Source organism: Eptesicus fuscus, chromosome 7 (genome assembly GCF_027574615.1).
Source record: "Eptesicus fuscus isolate TK198812 chromosome 7, DD_ASM_mEF_20220401, whole genome shotgun sequence".
In the NCBI taxonomy this organism is placed as follows: Eukaryota; Metazoa; Chordata; class Mammalia; order Chiroptera; family Vespertilionidae; genus Eptesicus; species Eptesicus fuscus.
The window spans coordinates 83,561,708-83,584,186 of record NC_072479.1 but is presented as its reverse complement, the minus strand read 5'-3'; the positions used below and the strand labels follow the sequence as shown (position 1 = coordinate 83,584,186).

Genomic DNA, 22,479 nt, shown 5'->3' with positions numbered 1-22,479 from the left:
GGGAGAGGGGTGGGCAGCCCGGGGGAGGGGAACCAGATACCAAAGGCAAATTCCTTTATTTCATAATTTTATCTGGCATCCCCGTTCTCAAGCTGCATTGTGAGGCTCTGAGAGAGGCAGTTAGGAAAGTGGAGAGATAATGATCTCTCCGCCCCGGGGCAGCACTAATGGGCCTCATCTGAGGACACTACTAACCAGCGGAGCCGCCACCTAACTGTGGACCCGCCGGTTAACTCTGGACGCCCAGTACGTTTTCCTTGGCCTCTATCTACCTCGCTTGGGCTGGGGGGGCCCTGAGCAGGGGAAGGCAGGGGTAGGGAGGGGGGAGATGGGGTGGGGTGTTGGGGGCACCGCTTTCCGGCCCCTGGCTTCCCATCCTCCCCAGCTCGGGCGAGAGTCTTGGAAAGACGGGGAAGGGCCACTTGGGGGCCAGCTCTCCGTTCTGGTTACTCGAGTAAACACAGTAAGTTTCTATCTCCCTGTCCCCCACCTCCCACGGGTTGTGGGACCCAGACATTAAAACAGGCGCCACAGCCTGGCTAGCCCTTGCCCCTGGGGGGCAGGCGTGCCGGGCGGGGAGCGCGGCTTGCACTCGGACGGAGGTGGCAGTGGTCTGGACGGATGCGCAGCCCGCTGGCCCCTCGCTTGGACTCGGCGCCAGGGGACCGGCGGGTGCGCTGCGCTCCGAGCCGGCGGCGAGGCGGGGCGGGGCGGGGCCGGGGCGCCCTCCTCCCCATTTCAAGGGTGACTGTGCCGCTGACGTCAGGCGGCTTTTGGTTCATTCCCTGGCGCGAGGACTTTATTTTCATAACAGCATGCAGTGCCATGGAACTGGAATAGGCGTGTCCTCCCCCCTGACCCTCTCCCGCCCCTTGTCCCTCCGCTCACCTCCTCGCTCGCTCCCTCCCTCCCTCCGGCGACAGCCGCCTTTATAACCGCTCGGCGCCGCGAGGGCGGGATCGCTTTCGTGGGCTCCCCAGCACCAAGGGGCTCGGAGCTGCCTCGAACGCGCGGGAAGCAGCGCCAGTCCACGCGCCGAAGCCCCAGGCACAGGGTAAGCGAGGCGCGCGGAGCCCGGAGCGCGCCCCGCCTCCGGATGTAAATCCTGGGGGTGAGCGGGGTCGGGAGGGGGGAAGGCGAGAGAGGAAAGCCCGGTCCTGAGGACTGCAGCAGGCTGCGAGCAGAAAAGAATCCCTGGAAAGAAATGCCTCTAGTTTTAACACGACTCAGATAGTTTCCTTCTTCCGCGCTCCCCAGGCTGAGATAGCGGCGGGGAGCGAAACGAACATCAGGTGGTAGTTTCGGACGCATTCTACGCGCTCCGAGCAGGCGGGATCCCGGCCCGGCACGGGGGCAGCTCCGGCTTCCAGGAGCGGAGAAAAGAGGGAGAAGGATCTCGGAGGAAGGGCAGGGACTGGGGCGGAGAGGGGTGGGCGCGGGGGAGGGTGGCAGGAGGAGAAAGATGGTGACAATGGTCACTTTACCCAGTTACTGAAAAGTGTCCAAGCGTTTTGTCCTTGCACAACAAGCGAGCCCTTCTGGACGCGGGGAAGTAGGTTCACAGGAGCCGCCCTTCTCCTGCTGTGAGTGCGGGGCGCTCAGCTCCACCGCGTTCCCTCTGCTGCGGCCCCGGCCTGGCTCAGGAGCTCCCGCGTGCCCGGGGACAGCCCCGCCGTGCAAACCAGGAGGTGGGACTGGGGAGCGGCCCCAGAGATGCCCCTGAGGCCCTACAGCACCCGAGGGGAGGAAAGGCTAGCACCCCGGGGGAGGACTGCTCAGGTTGAAGGAATTTGGAAGGACTTTCCATTCCTGACTTCTCTCCGGGCTGAGTCTGTCCTCGGAGGGTTTGTAAACGCCACACCTGCTGCAGGTTGGGCTGAATCCCCCGCGGCTGGGGGCTCCTTCCTGAGGGGGAGCAGTTGAGCCGCTTCAGGTACGGAGGGGAGAGGAGGGAGGCCGAGCTCCACTCTCCAGGCGGGTGCTGGTTGCTACCTGGAGAGGGAAGGAATGAAGGGGAGGAAGGGTCAGGAGGAGTTTTACTTGGGAGACTGACGGGCTCTCCTCCAAGGTTTGGAGAGGTGCGTGCTTCAAGGGCAAATGGGAAGGAGCAGAACGTTCCTGGGAAGTGCTCTCCACTCGAGTCAGGAAGCCGCCTTCCTCCTCCGGACTCCACAGGACTGTGCAGCTGTGGGAGGCCAGGGCCTGGGCCCCGAGTTCCCCCTAAGGGCTCTCGGGAAGGCCCCAGCGCCTCCCCAGGCTGAGATCCCAGCCCTGGCAGTCCTCTGTGGAGCCTGCGCCTGCCTTCCTAGTCACTCTAGTGGGCACTGAAGATAACGGGGTGTGAAGAAGAATTTTACTTGTGTGGTTTTATTTTTCTCACTCTGGGTGTTGGACTTCAGGTCCACTGCTATTTAAAAACCCACAGCTTGAGTTGAGGAAATGGGCAGGAAATGATGTGTTGGTATAACAGGACCTTCAACAACAGTGAATTGAACAGTGGTTTCCCTTGAAGGGTAGAGTTTCTGAGTTGTTTGGTGTGTCTGTTTTTACTTTTATTCCTATTTTTATTGGTTTGTGGTCAGAATATATAGTCTGTACATTTCTTATTTTAGGATTTCAGATTTTTTTTGTGTGTGGTCTAAAATATAGTTTGTTTTTTTTTTTGGTAAATGTTCCAAGACCACTTCCATAGAAGCAATCATATAGAGCAGGGGTCGGTAAACTAGGTCCATGGCCAAACACATCCCTCAGCCTATGTTTGTAAATAAAGTTTTATCGGAACACAGCCATGCTCATTTGTCTATGCATTATCTATGGCTGCTTCAGCTATAAACTATGGATTGCAGAGGCTAAACTACTTGTTATCTGGCCCTTTACAGAAAATGTTTGCTGATCTTAGATATAGAGGATCTGAATTATTTGATTAATAATGGAGATCTAATAAGATATAAAGATAGAGAATATTTTGATTAAAGTATCCACAGAACATATATAAAATTTACCATATTATTATTCATTTTTTTATTTAATCTGCTGAGGACTGATAAAGTATTAAGGTCTCCAATAATTGTAATATTTCCTTTGATTTCTCCTTGTGTTTCTGGTAGTTTTGTTTTATGTGTTTTAGTGCTATGTTATTCAGTGCATACACGTTCATGATGATTTTATCTTCAATGTGCAGTATTCTGATTATTATAATATAATACCTTTTTGCCTACACTTTGCATGATATTAATACCTCAACTCTTTCTTAATTGTCTTACCTTGAGCAAGCTATTTAACTTTGTACCTGATACATAATGCCTGCTAAATAAACATTATCTATTATAATTGTGCTTTTTTTTGCATTTATTTTTATTTTTTCCTTCCTTTTGCTTTCAACTTTTAAAATCCTGTTGTTTTAGGTGAGGTTCTTAAAGTTATAAAATAGTTTAATTGAGTCTTTTTTCAAAATAAAAAATGTTAGCATTTACATTTATTGTAATAATAGTTGTTTGCTATTGTCATCTAATTTTTGGCCATGTATTCTGTTTTCTCCATCCTCTCCACATTAGGTAGTCTATATTGTATTTTTATATCTACTAGGCCACTCAGTGGATGGTAGTGCCATTCTCAGAGCTTAGAAATACAGGCTTTCAAGGAAAGATGACAAATTTAGCTTGGGGCTTGCTGGATCAAACATGAATATGTTGCCATTATATATTGAAATAAAATATTTTAAAACTGGTCTTTGAGAGCTTTGAGATGGTATAACAGTAGAGGACTTCACTTTATCCAACCGCCTTTTTTTCTGGAAGTTTCACTTCTTTTTTTAATATATTTTATTGATTTTTTACAGAGAGGAAGAGAGAGGGATAGAGAGTTAGAAACATCGATCAGCTGCCTCTTGCACACCCCCTACTGGGGGTGTGCCCGCAACCAAGGTACATGCCCTTGACCGGAATCGAACCTGGGACCCTCGAGTCTGCAGGCCGACGCTCTATCCACTGAGCCAAACCGGTTTCGGCTCACTTCTTTTTTAAAAAAATATATTTTTATTTATTTCAGAGAAGAAGGGAGAAGGAGAAATAGAAATATCCATGATGAGAATCATTGATTGGCTGCCTCCTGCACGCCCCCTACTGGGGATTGAGCCCGAAACCCGGGCATGTGCCCTTGACCTGAATCGAACCCAGGACCTTCAGTCTGCAGGCTGACGCTCTATGCACTGAGCCAAACCAGCTGGGGCTGGGAGTTTCATTTCTTAAAATTCTGGGTCTAAAAGATTTGAAAATTCGTAAGTTTTTTAAAAAAATGATTTTCAGTATTTTTTATTTTATATTCCAGTAATTTATTTTACATTAATCTAAAGTTCACATGGTTTGTTTAGACTAGAGGCAGATGATAATACCCCCAGGAACTACCCGAAAGTAAATAAATTGGGATGAACACCGTTGTTATACTTGTTTAGCTCTGCCCATGGTAGTAGAATCGTTTATTTTCTCTTCAGTTACTGCATAGAAACTCAGTTCAGGGATGTTATTCATAAGCTGTTGCCATGACGCATCACTTTTATGTCATCAGAATACGGACAGCTACTCAGAACAGGGGAGCTGGAGATTTCCCTAGAGACACTTTCCAATTACAACTTATCCTTCATCCAGGGCAGAGAAATTTCTGTGAGACTCCACCCTGGTCTTAGAACTTAGCCTAGATAAAAATACGACGATCAGCACATATTCATCTGAAAAATCTGTCCTCCCCATTACTCACACTTGCTAATAAATAACTTGCTTTGAGTAAATACTCAGCGGGCAGTCTTATTCCAAACATTTGCTCAACAACCACTGTGCAGTGAGGGGGGTACCAACAAACAGAAGATTTGCTATTTCCTTAATCCTTAAGACGCCTGTTATCTGATAGGCGAGTCTACCTGATGTTAAAGTATAATATGTAACATATATATGGAAAACCTTCAGTGCCAAGAAGTAGTTACTTGTAAAAACTGTGAAGAGACCTACAAATTTAAAATGAGATGGGACTAATAATTTTTTAAAAACCTCAAGATTTGGGCCAAGTTTCGGAGAAATATGGCAAATGGATTGTGATTAGGAGGGGCAGAGTTTTTCTGGCTAAAAGGATAACGTGTGTGGGGAGGCAAAGAGGGTTACTTTCTCCAGGAAGATCTTAGATGAGCCCCAATTTCCTACCAGATAGAAAAATACTCTTGGGAGCCTTGCTTGCCTTGCACAGAGGGGGAGAGAGGAGCTGCAAAGGCAGAGGAGGTGGCTGGGAGGACCAGCTAGAAAAAAAAGCCTTGAAGCTCAAATTGAGGCTGAATCTAGTATAACAGACAAAAAGGAGTTAATATACTTTTTAACCGCTAAATCCACGGCTCTCTTCCCAGGCCTCCTTTTCTTTGCTCCCCTTGAATTGTTTAACTCCATTGACCCCTCTTTTTTGGGAAACTGCTCCCTGGCTTCTGGGAAACCACCTGGGCTTATTTCTTTTTCTAACCTCCAATAGTTGCTTTTTTGACATCCTTTGCTGACTTCTGCTTAGATGAGATGGTGTTCCCATGGTTCGGTCCTCGGCCCGCTCCCTCACCGTATGTGCACCCTGTGTAATCCGGTCTCCTCTCAAGGCTTCAGCTGCCTCTTAATGGGCCCAGTCTGTGTGTATAGCCCAAACCTCTCCTGAACCTCAGACCCACATGTCCACGTGCAGAGGGGTCAGCTCAACCTGGTGTCTAAGAGCCTGGCCTTTCAGAGCCATGTGATCTTGAGCAAGTAATTTAACTTCTCTGTGCCTCATTTTCCTCAACTGTAAAAAGGGGACATAATAATAGGGTGGTGTAGGGATTACATGAAACCGTGTGTGGCCCAGAGTAAACTCCTAGGATAACTTCGTGTTTGTTCTTTCTGGATTCCTCCAACTGCATGTCCCATAGTCATCTTAGATTCAACAAAGCTAGCCCTAGCCAGTTTGGCTCAGTGGATAGAGCGTCGGCCTGCGGACTGAAGGGTCCCAGGTTCGATTCTGGTCAGGGGCATTACCTTGGTTGCAGGCACATCCCAGTAGGGGATGTGCAGGAGGCAGCTGATCGATGTTTCTCTCTCATTGATGTTTCTGACTCTCTGTCCCTCTCCCTTCCTCTCTGTAAAAAAAAAGAAAAAAAAAAAAGCTAGACGTGGCATCTCCCCTCATAAACCTGTATTTCTAAGGTCCATTCAGTTGCCTAAACTAGAAATCTGAGAATTAATCTGGATTCCTTTATTCCCCAAAGTCCTGTCTCTTTTAACGTCTCCCAAATCTCTCGCCATTTCCTGCCCATCTTTCATGCCTCATCTCCTTGGTTTTCTTGCTAAAGCTTTAAAAAAAATCCCATTAGGTAGACGGGTCCACTGTTTTCCATGTGCCCTCAGCATTCCCTGCACACTCAGAAACTCCTTGTTTGTATGTCTGTGTGACTCTATTGGTCTTCCCAAGGGCAGCAGCCACACGTGTGGTCTGAGTGACTTGTACATTGAACACAGCACCTGACACGAGTAGGCACTTAAATGTCTGTTGATTGACAGGAAGATTGACCTAATGCAAGACTGCTTGCTTTGGAGACTTCCCAGAGATGATTTAAATGGAGAGAGGCTGGAGTTTGGGAGAAAAGCTTCTGAGATCATAACTGACTTAGAGATGAAATAGATTAAATTATGATTAAACTCATAAAGGCATATTCTTCCTAACTATGTGACATGGGGTATGTAACTTCATCTAACACACAGTCTTCTCGCCTACAAAATGAGTTGTGTAATGTTCGATGAGATAATAAGTATAAAACATGTAAATGAGAGAATATATATAAAACATACAAATGCTAAGCCTTGTGCCTGGCTCACAAGAGGACTCAGCATGTGGTGGTAGTCATCATTCTTTTTATTCATCATTATATTGTGACTGTTGTTATTACTATGGATTGAATGTGGCAATTGAAGGTCAGAGAGGAAATTAAAATGATAGAAAATCACAAATTTGCCTGTGATGGCCCAGCTTCAACAAACACCTAAGTTATTGATGTCATTCCCCAGGCAGTCCTCAGAGGAAGGTTTTGTCCTTTTCATTTTTAGATGACGTATGAGATAAATAGATGAATCTCCTAAGGAGGAAGATGAGATCAGCTATTGGGAAGTTTCAGGGCCCCAGCTAATTCATGCTCAAATACTCCATCAAATGCTGCCATTTGCCCTTGCACACCAGGCAATGCCACTTGTTGGTCAATGCCATGTGGAGGGTCAGCACTGCTCCAGGACCCTGTGGCTTTGCCCTGCAGGTGGGCATTCTCCTTGGCCTGCACTCAGACCCTTCAGCCTCGTCTCCAGCCCTGGTTTGGGGTTGAGTTAGGAGTTTGTGTGGCACATATTCTTTTAATGACAGGACATGGGCAAGAAGGAGGATGAAGGGGAGGGAGAAAGAGGCTTGGAAATTGTCTACAAGGAGCTCCCCAGAGGGTGAACAGTGGAGCTGGACATGAGCTAGACCACTTAGCTCAGCATCCACCCTCATTTTATAGAGGGGATGGAGGTTCCGGGATATAGTGTCCACGCTTGGCAAGGCAGCCGAAACTCCTTCCTCCTAAAGGGGCAGAGTAAAGGGAGGGTTTGGAATTGAGCTCAGTAAGTGCCTCTCCTCCCTGCCTGCCTCTCCTCCTCCAGTTGTCTTCTCCCCCCAATGCCCCCCCCCCCATCTTTCTTTATTTCTTAACCTTTGGGTCAATGGCCTGACTCATTCCAGAAGGGTTAAGGCATCGCCAAGTGATTTCAGGGTCTCAGCTGTGGGTGTCACTGGGTTATTGGACAGCAGGTAGTTAGCACAGTTAGCCGCTGTCCTAAGTGAAAGGGGGTCTCACCCTTATGACTCAGAGTCATTTCTCATTTCCCTGGCCTCCAAAACCTCACCATCCTCCTTCGAAGCGCAGGGTTTAGTCATCAGGAAATTGGGTGGGAACGCATGACTGGATTCCAGTAAATTCCTCTCTGCTTGCTGGGAAAGCTTCAGGATTCACGGTCTCCTAGGAGACACCTGGAGTCTCTAAGGAGCAGGGTTTCAGACGCGGCCCAGAGCTCCTCACTTCAGACCCAAAGTGTGACTTTAGACAGCCTGTGTGAGAGGGAGGATGGGAGCAAGTGGTGGGGGTTGGATTAAGGACAGCAGAGAGGGGCTTGTGAGGTACAGCCCACCCCACCCTGTCTCATGAACAACCCCTTTTCCTTGGACTCCACTTCTCCTAACCGTACGCTCGCCCACCCATCCTGGTGGGGCACTTACCACAGTCAGGTTCTAGACCAGAGGCTGGGGAGAGACGTTTAATAACCCAACCTCCAAGGGACCTGTTTGTCCAGCAGGAGATGCAGACTTCTCAACAGGCAAGGCAGGGCTGCATGCCAGGCGCTGTGGTAGGAAACGCGGAGGCTCCCTGAGAATTCAAGGACACGAGTCTCAGTAGACATGGGCATCAAGGGAAGCACCTGGTAGAAGGGGCCTCTAAGTCAAATGAAGGGGGTGGGGAAGGGGGAGAATGCCCCATCAGATGGGACAGCATGCCTGAAGGGAGATAGAGTGCTGGTTTGGAGGAGAGACAAGAAGCTCGAATATTGGGGTTATGGAGGAGGGTGTGGGGACAAGGCATGAGGCTGGAGAGGCAGTCAGGGCCGAGCCTTCCACCGGCTGAGCAGGTTCTGGCTCTTTCCCTGGCCACCAAGAGTGGCTTAGAGATGGCAAGTCTGCAGACAGAGGTCGGGCTTCTGAGTGGTCCAAGTGGAGATGTTGGTGGTCGACATAGTCAAGAGACAGCGAAGAGGTGGAAGTGCTAGGTAGGACGTGGGTGATGGGTCTGTTCATGTGGAATAGAGGTTTCTGTGGCCATTTCCCAACTCAGTGGTACGATCTTCACTTGGCTTTTAGTGTCACTGCCTTGGGTTCACAAATGGGGATGTTTGTAGGAGGCGGGAACGCACCAGGTGTCTGATCCATGGGGTCAGATTGGACTGGGTTCAGCAACCTCGGTACTTGGGTTCTGGCTAGGAAAGAATTCAGAGCCAAGACCCAAACTGTAAGAGAACATTTATTTATAAAATCACAGAGGCAGAAAGAGTAATTCCTGGAAGAAATGGGCTTAGGGAACAAGTTCTAGAGGCAAAAGAATGGCCCTTGGAGCTTGGGAGTAAGGAAGCCAATGGTAATATGCCTGGGGGGGGGGGCAGGGTGTGGAGAGGAAGGGAAAGGCTCAGACATGCTCCCCGAGGGAGAGCCCTCTGGGTCCTCCACCCTAAGGGTTTTAAGGGTGGAGAGTTTAGGGTATGTCCCAGGGGTTAAATCTCAATAGAATACTCAACAACTTTCCACGTGTGTCCTTTGAGGGTTGTGGTCTCCCCTGATTGCTTGGTCAGCGCCAGAGCAGGGGGTCATTATCCAATGCAGCTGGTCCTGAGGTCAGGCATGGGGTCACTGGTCTGGTTTTGCTGCTTTTCTGGACCTGGAGCTACAATACAATCGAGGCCTAAATGTTGTCTCCAGGGAGGGAAAGGTCAGGGGGTCCATACCTCATCACCAGCCGATACGCTAGGGGAGAAAAGTCAACCTGGGGGCGAGGTCCCACCTTACATTTGTCCTTTGCTAGGCACCCAGAGCTTTCCTCCCTGGTGACCTTCTGTACCTGGCCCATCGTCCTTGCTCTGCTCACGTCTGTCTAGTCCCCTACCACAGGGAGACCCTGGGATACTTCCTGCCCCGCCTTCTCATCTTTCTTACAGGATCTCCCTTCCTGTCCTCCCTTCTTCGGTAGAGCACGCACAGCCAGTGTGCAAATAGTCATTTCTTTCCTGTGTAGGAATTGGAGGGTGTGTATAACTCCGAACTGCTGGGGTAACTCACAAGGGTAGGCTGAGCTCTCAGCGGTTTAATCCATGCTCAAAGCCTAAAGCAGCACCCAGTACTGATGTTGTCACCCCATTTCTAACTGGAGGGTCCCTACTAGCTTTGAAGTTCTTACCAGACAAGTGGGCTCTACGGTGTTGTGTTAAGATGTGCGACGCTGAAGTTGGAATTCGGGTTTGAGTCCTGGACCTTCCACTTACTAGCTGTGTGACTTGGACGAGTCAGCTAACAGAGTGGGACGAGTCAGCTAACAGAGTGGGACGAGTCAGCTAACAGAGTTGCTGCACTGGTGGGACAGGGATAATAATGACGTGAGCTGTATCGTAAGGTGGTTGTGAGGGTTCAATGAGTCAAGTGCATAAAACCGGGTGTGAATGAATCATGAGACCCTCCCTCCCCTTCAAAGCAGTCCAAGAGTAAATGGTTTCTCTCCACCCCCATGTGGTCTTTGTTGGAGCGAGTCCATTCTAGGTCTCTCTGCCCTTCCCTTTGGTTACAAACGATGTCCACATCACTGCTAGACTCCTTACATTTTCTCTTTCTTGCTCCAGCTCTTACGTTCTTCTCCAAGGCTATTGCTTGAGCTCCTGACAGTTTATATTCCCCAATGCCGATTGCTTCCCTATTTCTTCTCACCCCCTGCTTTCCACAAGTCCCTTTCAGTTCCCCAGAACCTGTCCTCTCCCAGCCAACTTCCGGGCTCTTTCCCTCACCTGGCCTTTCCCTAGGCAACATGGTACCTTCTCAGTACAGGCTGCTTGCTAATGAGTCTGGCGAGGTTTCTCTCCCTCTGACTAAATTGAAACTTAGAACATTTTAGACCTGTTGTGTAATGTCTGTCATGCTGGGGAAGGGGTGGGGAGGGCTAATAGAGGTCAATTAAGAAGGATATTAGTTCAAAAACTTAGTCACTCATGCCCAGCTGGTGTGCCTCAGTTGTTGAGCGTCAGGCCATGAACCAAGAGGTCACGGTTCAATTCCTGGTCAGGGCACATGGCCAGGTTGTGGGCTTGATCCCCACTAGGGAGGAGGGAGCCGATCCATGTTTCTCTCTCATTGATGTTTCTATCTCTCTATCCCTCTTCCTTCCTCTCTCTAAAATTAATAAAAATATATTTTAAAAAATTAGCCACTCAGATAAAAAATATTTACTAAAAGCTTTTTTTAAAAAAGATATTTCTGAGAGAATTGGGAAATACTAATAGAAACCCTAAGTAGATATTTGATATTAAAAGGTTATTTTTGCCCTAGCTGGTTTGGCTCAGTGGATAGATCGTCAGCCTGGGGACTGAAGGGTCCTGGTTTGATTTTGGTCAAGGGCACATGCCCAGGTTTTGGGCTTGATCCCCAGTAGGGGGTGTGCAGGAGGCAGCCGATCTATGATTCTCTCTCATTATTGATGTTTCTATCTCTCCCTCTCCCGTCCTCTCTGAAATCAATAAAAATATATTTTAAAAAAAGATTATTGTTAATTTTTAAGTGTGGCTAAGTTAAAAAGGAGTTTTTGTCATACATATGTATGCATGTATTTATTGATAAAATGATCTGATGTCTTGGATTTGCTTAAAAGTAATCGAGTGAGTGGGGTGGGGATGTAGATTTTTGAAGCAAGATTGACGATACATTGATACGTTTTGAAACTATGTGATGAGCCTGTGGGCCTCCATTATACTATTTGTTTTTTAATATGCTTGAAAATGTCTATAATAAAAACTCAAAGATTAAAAAACACACCACTATTGTAAAGGCAGTTCAGGGACTGTTTCTCATCTCCCTGGCATGGTTGGGGAGGGAGGTGGAGGTGAAATTGGGGAAATTGGTTTTCTCACACACCACACCCACTGTCCATTGCTCTTGTCGGACCCTGGTCTGTGGGTGTCGGGAGGCTCTGAGACACCACCCCCTCCTGCACTGCTGCCCCGGAGCGAGGGGCCTCGAGGTCCAGTTGGGTGCAGGAGGTGTCTGCCTTACCGTCCTGTCCAGCCCCACACTATCCTCTATGCAAAACCTCATCAGTCTCTGTCGAGATTTGGAGTCGTCAGACTCAAAGTCCTTCATAATTAATTATCAGCTAGTATGATAACAACTACTTGTCAACAAACAGCACTACTTTGAGGGGTGGGGAAGGAACAGTGGGAAGGGCAGGGATGGTGAGAGCAGTACCTTTGCAGCCGGACACCACCCTGATGATTAATCTGAGAGGGAGTGAAGAGGAGAGGTGAAGTGAGCGAAGATGAAATGCACAGGGCCTGCCTGGATCCCTTCCCTTGTTTGTGCTGCCCTTGAATTGGACAGGGTTCCTCCTCTTCCGTAACCATGGCACCCTCCACATCTCCCCTTCCCATAGCGCCCCGGAGTGGACATTTGTAGGCAGAGCTTTCAGGCTTTGGGTACTTGCATTTCAGGGCTTGCCTGTATCTGAAGTTCATCTGCCTTTCTTACCCATGTTTCTCATTCTCTCCCCTGGAGAGGTAGAATCTAGTCCGTGCTTTGCTCTGTGCTCTGCATGTGGGAGGAGTAATTCCTGTGGGGTAGAGTGCAGGCGACAGACCCATGGTAAGAGAAGGCCAAGGGATGCCTGGGGCAGTAGTGGCAAATTATGTCTGTCTGTCTCTTCTGCTATGGCAGAGAACAAGTCTGTTTCCCCCTTTCCCATTGAGTATCTAGAATAGTGATTGACACAGAGTGGCATTCAATAAATATTGGCTGAGCCAAGCCGGCGTGGCTCAGTGGTTGAGCGTCGACCTATGAACTAGGAGGTCACGGTTCGATTCCCAGTCAGGGCACATGCCTGGGTTGCGGGCTCGATCCCCAGTGTGGGGCGTGCAGGAGGCAGCCGATCAATGATTCTCTCTCATCATTGATGTTTCTCTCTTTCTCCCTCTCCCTTCCTCTCTCTCTAAAATCAATAAAAATATATTAAAAAAATAATGGTTGAACGAATGATTATATAATACAAAGTTAAACTTGGAGGGCCAGTTTCACAAGAAGTTAGGAAGATAGATTTAAACTAGAAATTTTTTGTTATTTATATTTAACTTACGCTGACATACCACTAATATAATATTCTAATATATACACAATATTCATTCATATATGAATGTATGTGTTATACTGCATATATAATTAAGAGTTCATTATGATAAGGAAGACTCCTTCATTACTTTTTGGAATTAGTAGAGCCATCCTTACAAATGCTAAGGAGGGAAAGACACCTACTATGTGATAGCAGAGTTTAAGAAGAGAATCCAGTGGCTTCTGAAAAATAGGGAAATCTACAATTTAGATAACTCCTTTTATCCATGGGAGAGTGGGATGCTCACAAATAATGTCTGAGACAGGTATTCCCATGCTCACTGATTCCTAAGAAAACACTAGACAAAAATATCAGGAATACTGGAAGTTATTTGTGACATATTTTTTGAACTGAGACTCTGAAACCCCTCAACAGAGCACCGGGCCCTCTAGCTTCAGGGTAAATATTAATATTATAGTTCAGTTATGGGGAAGGACATATGGGATTTGTTCTTTCCTTTCATCAGCCTTTAGGATTTGCCACAAGGACATAGAGAAAAGATAGTAGCTTTATCTAATATGGTAAGGTCATGGGCAAAACCTTGGCTGAACATACAACATTTTTTTCTGAATCTCTCTTGGTCCTCTGTGCCTGCGTTTGTTAGGACATTCACCCTCTGCCTCTGATTTGCTTTCACACAGAATCAAAATGACCACAACCGCTCGTGATTGCCGCAGTGACCTGGAACCCAAGTACCACAGACTTTGTGATACGTCCGAAGCTTGGGGCATCGTCCTGGAAACTGTGGCTGCCGTGGGGGCTGTGACCTCAGTGGCCTTCATGCTCGCTCTCCTGGCCCTCATCTGCAAGGTGCAGGACTCCAACAGGCGGAAGGTGCTTCCGGTCCAGTTCCTCTTCCTTGTGGGTGTGCTGGGGGTCTTCGGCATGACCTTTGCCTTCATCATCAAACTGGACAGCTACACGGGGCCCACACGCTTCTTCCTCTTCGGCGTCCTCTTCTCCCTCTGCTTCTCCTGCCTCCTGGCTCATGCTTTCAACTTGACGAAGCTGGTCCGCGGCTGGAAGCCCCTCTCCCTGCTGGTGATGCTGGGCCTGGCGGTGGGCGTCAGCCTGGTGCAGGACGTCATCGCTATCGAGTATGTCGTCCTCACCATGAACAGGACCAATACTGGCATCTTCGCTGAGCTTTCTCCTCCTCGGCGCAACGAAGACTTTGTCATGCTCCTCATCTTCGTCCTCTTCTTGATGGCACTGACCTTCCTCACATCCTGCTTCACCTTCTGTGGCCCCTTCACAGGCTGGAAGAGACACGGAGCCCACATCTATCTCACCACGCTCCTCTCCATGGCCATCTGGGTGGCATGGATCACCTTGCTCTTGGTCACCCCTACCCCTGACACCATGTGGGATGATACCATCCTCAGTGCAGCCTTGGTGGCCAATGGCTGGATTTTCCTGTTGGCTTATGTTGCACCTGAGTTTCAGCTGCTCACAAAGCAACAGAACCCCATGGACTACCCTGTTGAGGATGCTTTCTGTAAACCTCAATTCATGAAGCAGAGCTATGGCGTGGAGAACAGAGCCTACACTCAAGAGGAAATCACTCAAGGTATAGAGCCGGGCTGGGTGGCCAGTCCTTTGTAGAGAGATGGGGGAGAATCATAGGGTATTATAACTGTAAGGAGCATGCAGGTATTTATCCAGCTCGTGTCCCTGACAGAACAGATAAGGTCCCCAAGGCTCAGCTCATGCTTAAAACCATCCAGCTAGTTGACAAGTGGATCTAGAAGCTGCCTCTGGAGCTGTAATCCAGCACTTTTGACACAGTCCATGTAGGTTTCTCTGAATAAAAATAAGATGAAGCAGCCGAAACCGGTTTGGCTCAGTGGATAGAGCGTCGGCCTGCGGACTGAAGGGTCCCAGGTTCGATTCCGGTCAAGGGCATGTACCTTGGTTGCGGGCACATCCCCAGTGGGGGGTGTGCAGGAGGCAGCTGATTGATGTTTCTCTCTCATCGATGTTTCCAGCTCTCTATCCCTCTCTCTTCCTCTCTGTGAAAAATCAATAAAATATATCTTTAAAAAAAAATAAGATGAAGCAAAGGAATGGAAAAGGAATGACTCGAAACATTCTTAGAGATAAGTAGGTGAGATCGTGTTCTTTATAAAAGATAACTCGGCACCCCTTCTGGAAATGTGAGACCTTCCTATATTTGGGCGCGTAAAGCCACGCCACGACTTCTTGCAGTGACCACCGGGCACAGAGAGGTTAGAAAGCCTTTTGATCACAAACCAGCGGAAATCTCCACAGAGTTACTAAGGATTCCAATTTACCCTGAAGAGCTGCATTTTATTGTATGTGTCTGGGCCCATGGGAGGGAAGAGATCCTATCTTGACATGAAAGAACGAACCGATTTTGCTCTTGCCTGGTGGTGTGAGTAGATGTTATGTTGTTCTCGTAACATAAAGAGGCTCAGCTGATATCGAGACACTGCCCTTGCCCATCAGGAGCTGTGTCTTGCTCTCCAGGGTTTACGTTGATCTCTGGACCTAATCAGGAGAGAGGAATGGGTTTGGGAGAGGAGTGAGGGGCCTCTAAGGCCCGGTTCTTAGCTGCTGCTTACAATGGCTCTGCTCCTGAAGCCTGGGGTGCGAAGCCTTCTGGTGCTTCTCCCTGTAGTGGGGGGTGGGGTGGGAGTGGGGGGCTCTCCTGGGCACTCAGAAGCCTACCAGAGAGAAAATTCAATGGGTAAGGTATCTATCACGCTTTGGTAGATGACTCAACTGGGGTGAGCATGAGTGGGTGCCCGAGGAATGGGACCCTAATGCTTTAATTTCTCCTCTCCCTCTGTTTCAGGTCTTGAAGAGCTAGGTGATACCACCTATGTCCCTTATACCACCCATTTCCAGCTGCAGGCAAGTGATCTCTTTCTCCTTTTTCATCAGCAGCCTCAGCGCCCCAGGAACGTGTCCCTTGGGCATAGAAGGTGTTACCATTCTGTTGGCTCCTAAATGGCCACCTTAAAAGGATGACATGTCTACTTTGCTCTCATCCACCTTCTGGGGTTAGGGCAGACGACTGCGGGGTAGGGCACAGGGAGGACTTTAGGGGGAGGGTTTAGGAGAAAGGGAAGAAAGTGAGATTCCTGCCCAGATTGAAGTTCTGTTGAAATATCCGGGAACGGGAGAGGGCTTAACAATATGGTGCTTCCTTTTCAGAATCGGACCTCCCAAAAGGATTTCTCCATTCCACGGGCCCAGACTCGGGTTAGCCCTTACAATGACTATGAAGGAAGGAAAAACGGCAGTTAGCTGAAGAGCGGGATGAACACGACAAGTCAGCAGAACTAAAGGGATGTGGGTTAAGTCCCGAGTCTTCTAAGGAAACCATACACAACGTTGTGGGAAGACCCGGCCTCCGCGCCAGCCTCAACAGCTATTCTTCTGTTCTGGAGTTGCTGGGGGGCTAGGACACTCCAGTTTTTAGCAGCACCGTAGTTTTTCCTTTGTTCCATATTTAGGACGCTTCTTATAGGTGGGAGTCTCTAGGCAACTCAGGGTTTCTCTCTTACTCTTCTCTGTCACTTTACACGTGACTCAAGCTCCGGCCATCTAACTGCGGACTGGCTCACTCAACTTCAGAAGCCGACACTCAACGCTGGTTTTGTAAGGATTGCTCAGCCCAGAGCAGAACTGCAGATCTGAGCAAAAATAGTAAAGGGCTGTCTCTCAGCCCCTCCCTGCCTAAATCTACACTGGAAGCCAACTTGCTGGACCCTCCCTTCTTGCCTGGGTAGGAGAGGCCAAAGGTCACCCTAAATTTACTCATCTCTGTGGTGCTAACACACAGGGCCTCTGTGGGTCCCCAGCACCGAGTCACAGTCCCCCCCCCCCCCCTCCTTGGGTCACTCCCACACTTGCTGTCAATCCCCCAACTATTCTCCCCTACATGTTTTACCGGGAGTTTTCCTTCTGGACCTCACTAGTGTGGGCAAGCCCGATCTCTCTTTGCCAGGAGCATTTGTGCACTGTTCTTTCTGTGTGTTCCTGGCACTGGTCCGAATCCCAGCCTCTGTAACTAGATTTGCACTGTGTTCACCTCCTGCGTTCTGTAAGCAGGCATTGTCTGTGGAGGGGAGTGTGCCTTGTATTGTAAGTTATTCACCGTTCTTTACCTGGAGATGCAATAAAGATGTGGTGGCAACTCGTTCACTGTGGCCGCGGCAGTAGGAGCGGCGGACGTTAGTCATGTTGCAGCTGAAGTTCAAGGTTCGGTTCCACTGGGTGTGGGCTTGACCCTTCTCCGTGTGTCTCTCCTTCTCTTCTCCATATGTGTCCAAGACAAGCGTGTTTTCCCCAACTTTTGAGGTGGGTGGCAAGGGTGAGGGGGGAAGCCAAGAGGGATCACGGGCCCTGAGGCTTTGCTCCAGGAAGGCAGAGGAGTGGCAACAGTGGAATGGGGTTTGGCAGCCCAGGTAAGACAGGAAGGAGACCTTAAAGCCAGTTTGGCCATTCACCCGAAGTTTAATTGTAGGAGGAAATAAATCCATATCCCTTATTTGACGGAATTGGTTCATAATATCTCTCGGAAAAGTCATGGTACCTAACAACTATGATTTACTTAATCCCCGAAACAGCTCTATGGGGCAGGGCAATAGGAAATTGCTCTTTGGTGAAGGAAAAAGAAATCCCATACACAGAAACCAAATGGCATTTTAAAACGTGTAGCTGAGTTAGGGAGTTACCTCCCAAGAGCCGGATGCTCTGCTTTTCATCAAAAGGAAAAACTAGCGTGGAAAGGGGTGAGGTGAGGTTGGTGAATGGATGACACGCTGAATTAGGGCTATTTACATTCCACAAAGATTTGGTTGAGGGTTTCTCAATGGCTTTGCACCAACATTAGCCAAGTTTTGCATTGAAAAGGGGAATTACAAATAATGATTTATATCCTGACTATTCTAGTCTTTCCCCAGAGGGCATAATCCAGTGAGGAAAAAGCAATATAGTTTCACATTTATCGATGTGCCACAGGGTAGGTACCCAGGAAGTACCCATTTCCTTCCCTCTTGTCTTCCTTTCGGTGTCTGGCCTATCAGCCAAGCGCAGGCGGCTGAATAAAAGGTAGAGCCACAGAACACCTGGATCTGCTTTCTTGTTAGAAAAGAGTCTATAGGCCTCTGTATCCGTAGGACTCAAGTCAACCTCTTCCAAAATGGAAGGACATGGAAGGGGACCCATCGCTGGAAACTGGTTTCTTTTTTTTTTTTTTATACCCCTACCCAAGGATGTTTTTATTGATTTGAGAGAGAGAGAGAGACAGACAGACAGAAGAGAGAGGAGAAACATTGATTGGTTGCCTCCCATATGTGTCCTGATCGATCGGATGGAACCTGCAACCTAGGTATGTGCCCTGACTGGGAATCGAACCTGCAACCTTTTGGGGTACTGGATGACGCTCCAACCAACCAAGCCACCCAGCCAGGGTGGAAATTGGTTTCTTTTCTAAGAAATAAAGTGGTCTCTGGCGTTTGGACTAGTGGGCAACCATTTCGCTGATTTTTTGGTTCTTAAAAGGCAGTCGTGGAAGGCTCCCTCCCCATTCAACTACACTTGTCACCCCCCCACCCCCCGCGGCTGTTAACCCGTCTTCAGGTCTTATGCCTCCTGAACATAATTAAACTCTGTTGTTAAACGAGGAACATCTTGGGGGCTGGAGGTTTTGGCCTCTAACAATCTCTGTGATGATACTAGAGAAGAGAGTTTCCCAGCCCGTCTCCACCTGGGCGGAAATAGAAGGTGCAAATTTAGCCCAGCCAGGTCCTTGAGCGAAGCCAGTTTGATTGATGGCTGGGATCCAAAATGACACCTCCTTTGAACTAAATGAATGCTAATAAAATGAAGTTCACAACCTTCCTCTCATCTTTCATTGTCAGATGAGAAATAGACCACCTGTCACTTCTGCCTCTCGCTTTAGGCTGAGAGAACGTCCATCGCTGCAATACCGCGTGGCTCCACTTGGTGGCAGTGGAACCTCAGGCATCGGCCCTCAAGGACGCCGAGCCCCTCAAAAACGAACATCTAAAGCTGCTTTCCCGTGAAGGGCATGAGGCAGAACAGCAGATATCCAGTGGGCTTGAGGCAAACGTGTCCAATTTTGAAAGGCTTGTGTGTATGAGCTGTTTGCGTCCTTCCTCCCACCGTCTTTAGAGAATTTGCTCCGATCTCCTCTGCCAGAGTTTAATTGCCCTGTGTCTGATTTTTGTGAAATTCTCCAAAGTATTTCCAGCCCATTTGCATGCAATCTGGCATCTTTGCAGACAATGGTCTCATATGCTGTTGTTACTAATGTCGACGAGTATGTTTGTGGTGAGAACATTGGCTTTTTGTCAGGAAAAGTGTGCCAAAAACAAAAAGGTACAGCCTGGCCCTGGAAATGCAACAATAACACCCATTCTTCCCCCTCCCGGTGCATTCTGGGTTTCCTTCCTTCATTTCCAGACTTGTCCTTACTGCTGAGAACTGAGCTGCACACAGCTGGTCGTGTCCTTCCTTGCCCATGTCCTTCCGTTGCTACCGGGGTGGGAAGGTTTGCCGCTCTCCCAGCCCTAACCTGAACAGGGATTATTTCAGAATTGGAAGTGGCGGGTTCAGAAAAACCTTTCTTCAGTGTTGACTGCGGAGATCTGGGATCTGGCAAGACAGCCTTCAGCTTGTGGACCTGCTGCTTTGGGGAATTATCTGGTCCAAACTGTAGGCTTCTCTGGAACTCCTCCACCCAGGGCAGACAATGCTTTGCCCTCCCTGGCTTCAGGTGTGCAGATGGGTGTGGGGAGCAGTACATCGGTGTCTGAGTCTGATTTTGGCAACCTCTGGATTATTACAGTTTTCTTGACCCTTCAGAGTGGGACACTCCAGTGCCTAAAATGGTAGCGTTTGAGAAGGTCACGGAGTTTCTTTAATTGGTGCCTCACAGCCCTCACTTTTCAGAGGGAGCTCAGGACTGATGGATATAATACAACTAGTAGCCCTGCACATGAATCCGTGCGCCAGTAGCTCTCTGTGGGGCCTGGCCGCTCCGTGCCCGCTGCCCAGAGGCTCTCCGCGGCCCAGAGGCCCATCCATGGCTGGGCGCAGAACGCTTGCCTCATCGCCATGGCAACGAAGCAAGCATTCCGCCAGGCTGCTCACGCTGCCCACTCTCAGCGGCTGCCCCCCGGGACTGGGGTACTCTGGCGGGGCTGAGAGGACTGGGCACCGCTATCTTGTGGCTATGGGCGCTATCTTTGTGATGGAGTGATGGTTAATTTGCATATTACCCTTTTATTAGATAGGACTGGGACCAGATTTCTGGTTCTGTGCTCTGAATACTGTTGATACTTGGGAGGTCAGTGTTAGACACATTTTTTCCAAAAGGGGGTTTGAGCACAGAATCAGATAAAGTGACCATGGTCACCCATGTTTTGAATTCCTCTCATTTTCCTTTGTCTTCCTAATTGCCTTTTGTTCCCCTGTTTCTCTTCCAATGATCTCCCTTCCCCTCTGCATGTAAGCTGTGGGGAGAGGGACTGGAGGGCGGTCGACATTTTCTTAAACCACAGATCACTGTCCTGCAACCCCCAAGCCAAATGAGCATATGCCTCTTGAGGGAGTGGGCTGTCATAAGACGGATTTCAAGGCAAAAAAGAATTCTTCATTCCCCCCGCCAGCATGATGATCCTTCCACGTCTCTAAGTCCCACATAGAGTCAAGAACCCATACCCAGCACCTCTTCCTTTCCTTGGTGTGGAGCTACAGGGCCCCCTCAAGGGCAATCTCTCACTCCCTGTGCAGTTTCTGATGGCAGATTTCAGAGGCAGTCCCTGGAAAAACTTTGTAAGTAACTGTTGTGTATAATGACCTGAGTGTGTGTCTCAAGCACCAGAGTCAATCACGATCTTCAACAGAAAAGAAGAGGAAACTTTTTTTTTTTTTATTGATTTTTTACAGAGAGGAGGAGAGAGGGATAGAGAGTTAGAAACATCAATGAGAGAGAAACATCGATCAGCTGCCTCTTGCACACCCCCTGCTGGGGATGTGCCCGCAACCAAGGTACATGCCCTTGACTGGAATCGAACCTGGGACCCTTGAGTCCGCAGGCTGACGCTCTACCCACTGAGCCAAACCGGTTTCGGCAAGAAGAGGAAACTTTAATGAAATTTGGTTACCACATGTGCAATACCCAACTGTCTGGTCCCAGCTACTTCTAGTTCAGGCCCCCTTCCATATTAAGATCCATCAACTCAACAAACAAACAAACAAACAAACAAACACAAACAACAAAAAAATCACCCCTCTGATAAGCCCATGACACACATGACACAACATTAGGAAAGATGGAATAATAATGTATTGGAACAGATTAGAATAAAGGTCCCAAATTTAGTTTGTTATAAATGTGTTCATGCCTCCCCAAATAAACCACGTAAGTACTTGGTTTGACAGTCATGAGGAGAAGCAGCCTCCCAAGGCACAGACCCTGCTGTGCACAGAATGGGCTGTAAGACTGCTAAGGACCCGTGATGTGGCTCAGCAGGCAAAGAGCCGAGGCCATCACAGGCAGTACTGACAAAGTCGTGTAGTGTAGGTCAAGGCCAGCACTGTTCCCACGGAATGGGAGGCATGTTACACCACATCAGAATATTAAATCCATTTCCGTGGGTCTCATGGGATTGAAGGAGCTTCTCACAGAGGAGCTTTTTAAAAGAACCACATGATATACAGAACGGTTGATGGAAATAGAGATATTTCATCTGGAGAGGAGAGGACTTTGCAGGGTGTGTTATCATGATTAGAGCTAACATTTAATGTGCGCTTACTCTGTGCCAGGCTTTATTTTAAGGGCTTTACTTGTATAATATTATTTAATACTTATAAGGCCTTATAAGTTACTAGATGCCCGAAGCATGAAGATTCGTGCAGAATGGGCCTTCCTTACCCTGGCTGGTGGCACAGCTTTTGCTCCGGCCCGGAGCCGCCTTTCCACCTTCCCACACTGTCCAGAGACCCAGAACGGCTGGGGTGGTACAAAATGCCTGCGTTTTCGCCATGGCGATGATGCAAGCGTCCCGCCCCCAGCTGCTGGGCACCTGTGTATGCAAATTAACCCACCATCTGTGTTGGGTTAATTTGCATACTCACTCCTGATTGGCTGGTGGGCGTCATGAAGGTATGGTCAATTTGCATCTTCCTCTTTTATTAGTGTAGATTATGATTATCATCCCTTTTTACTTAACACCTGCAGGAATGGAAGCTCCAAGGTGACACAGCTACCAAGTGATAGGGCTGCCTTTGGATCCCTTATGCATGACCCCATGCTGCTGCCTCCCAGCTGTCTTGAACAATGGCAGCATAACAGGTGGCTCAGTGTTAGGAGTTTTAGGGAGGCAGATCCCAGAAGAACTTCCTGCAAAGTGGTGGGTGACCTGCTGCTGGAGGTGTTCAATCTCAATGATGCTCTGTTGAGGATGACGTGGGGAATTCTGTGTTAGGAGAGAGGC

General features: G+C 48.6%; 1 protein-coding gene across 1 annotated transcript; it reads left to right on the top strand.

The window, feature by feature from the left end:
• Nucleotides 1-918: 918 nt before the first annotated feature.
• On the top strand, nucleotides 919-17,151 carry GPRC5A (G protein-coupled receptor class C group 5 member A). The gene is made up of 4 exons (XM_008140858.3): nucleotides 919-1,054; nucleotides 13,624-14,552; nucleotides 15,801-15,859; nucleotides 16,163-17,151. The coding sequence occupies exons 2-4, from the start codon at nucleotides 13,631-13,633 to the stop codon at nucleotides 16,253-16,255; spliced, it is 1,074 nt and encodes a 357-aa protein (XP_008139080.2). The 5' UTR covers nucleotides 919-1,054; nucleotides 13,624-13,630; the 3' UTR covers nucleotides 16,256-17,151.
• The last annotated feature ends 5,328 nt before the right edge of the window (nucleotides 17,152-22,479 follow it).

What these genes read in the sequence shown, in the direction of transcription:
- GPRC5A (XM_008140858.3), top strand. Translation starts at nt 13,631, where the DNA reads ATGACCACAACCGCTCGTGATTGCCGCAGTGACCTGGAACCCAAGTAC. An exon ending in TCAAGAGGAAATCACTCAAG is followed by an intron (nt 14,553 to 15,800) that starts GTATAGAGCCGG and finishes CCTCTGTTTCAG; the next exon opens with GTCTTGAAGAGCTAGGTGAT. An exon ending in CCACCCATTTCCAGCTGCAG is followed by an intron (nt 15,860 to 16,162) that starts GCAAGTGATCTC and finishes CTTCCTTTTCAG; the next exon opens with AATCGGACCTCCCAAAAGGA.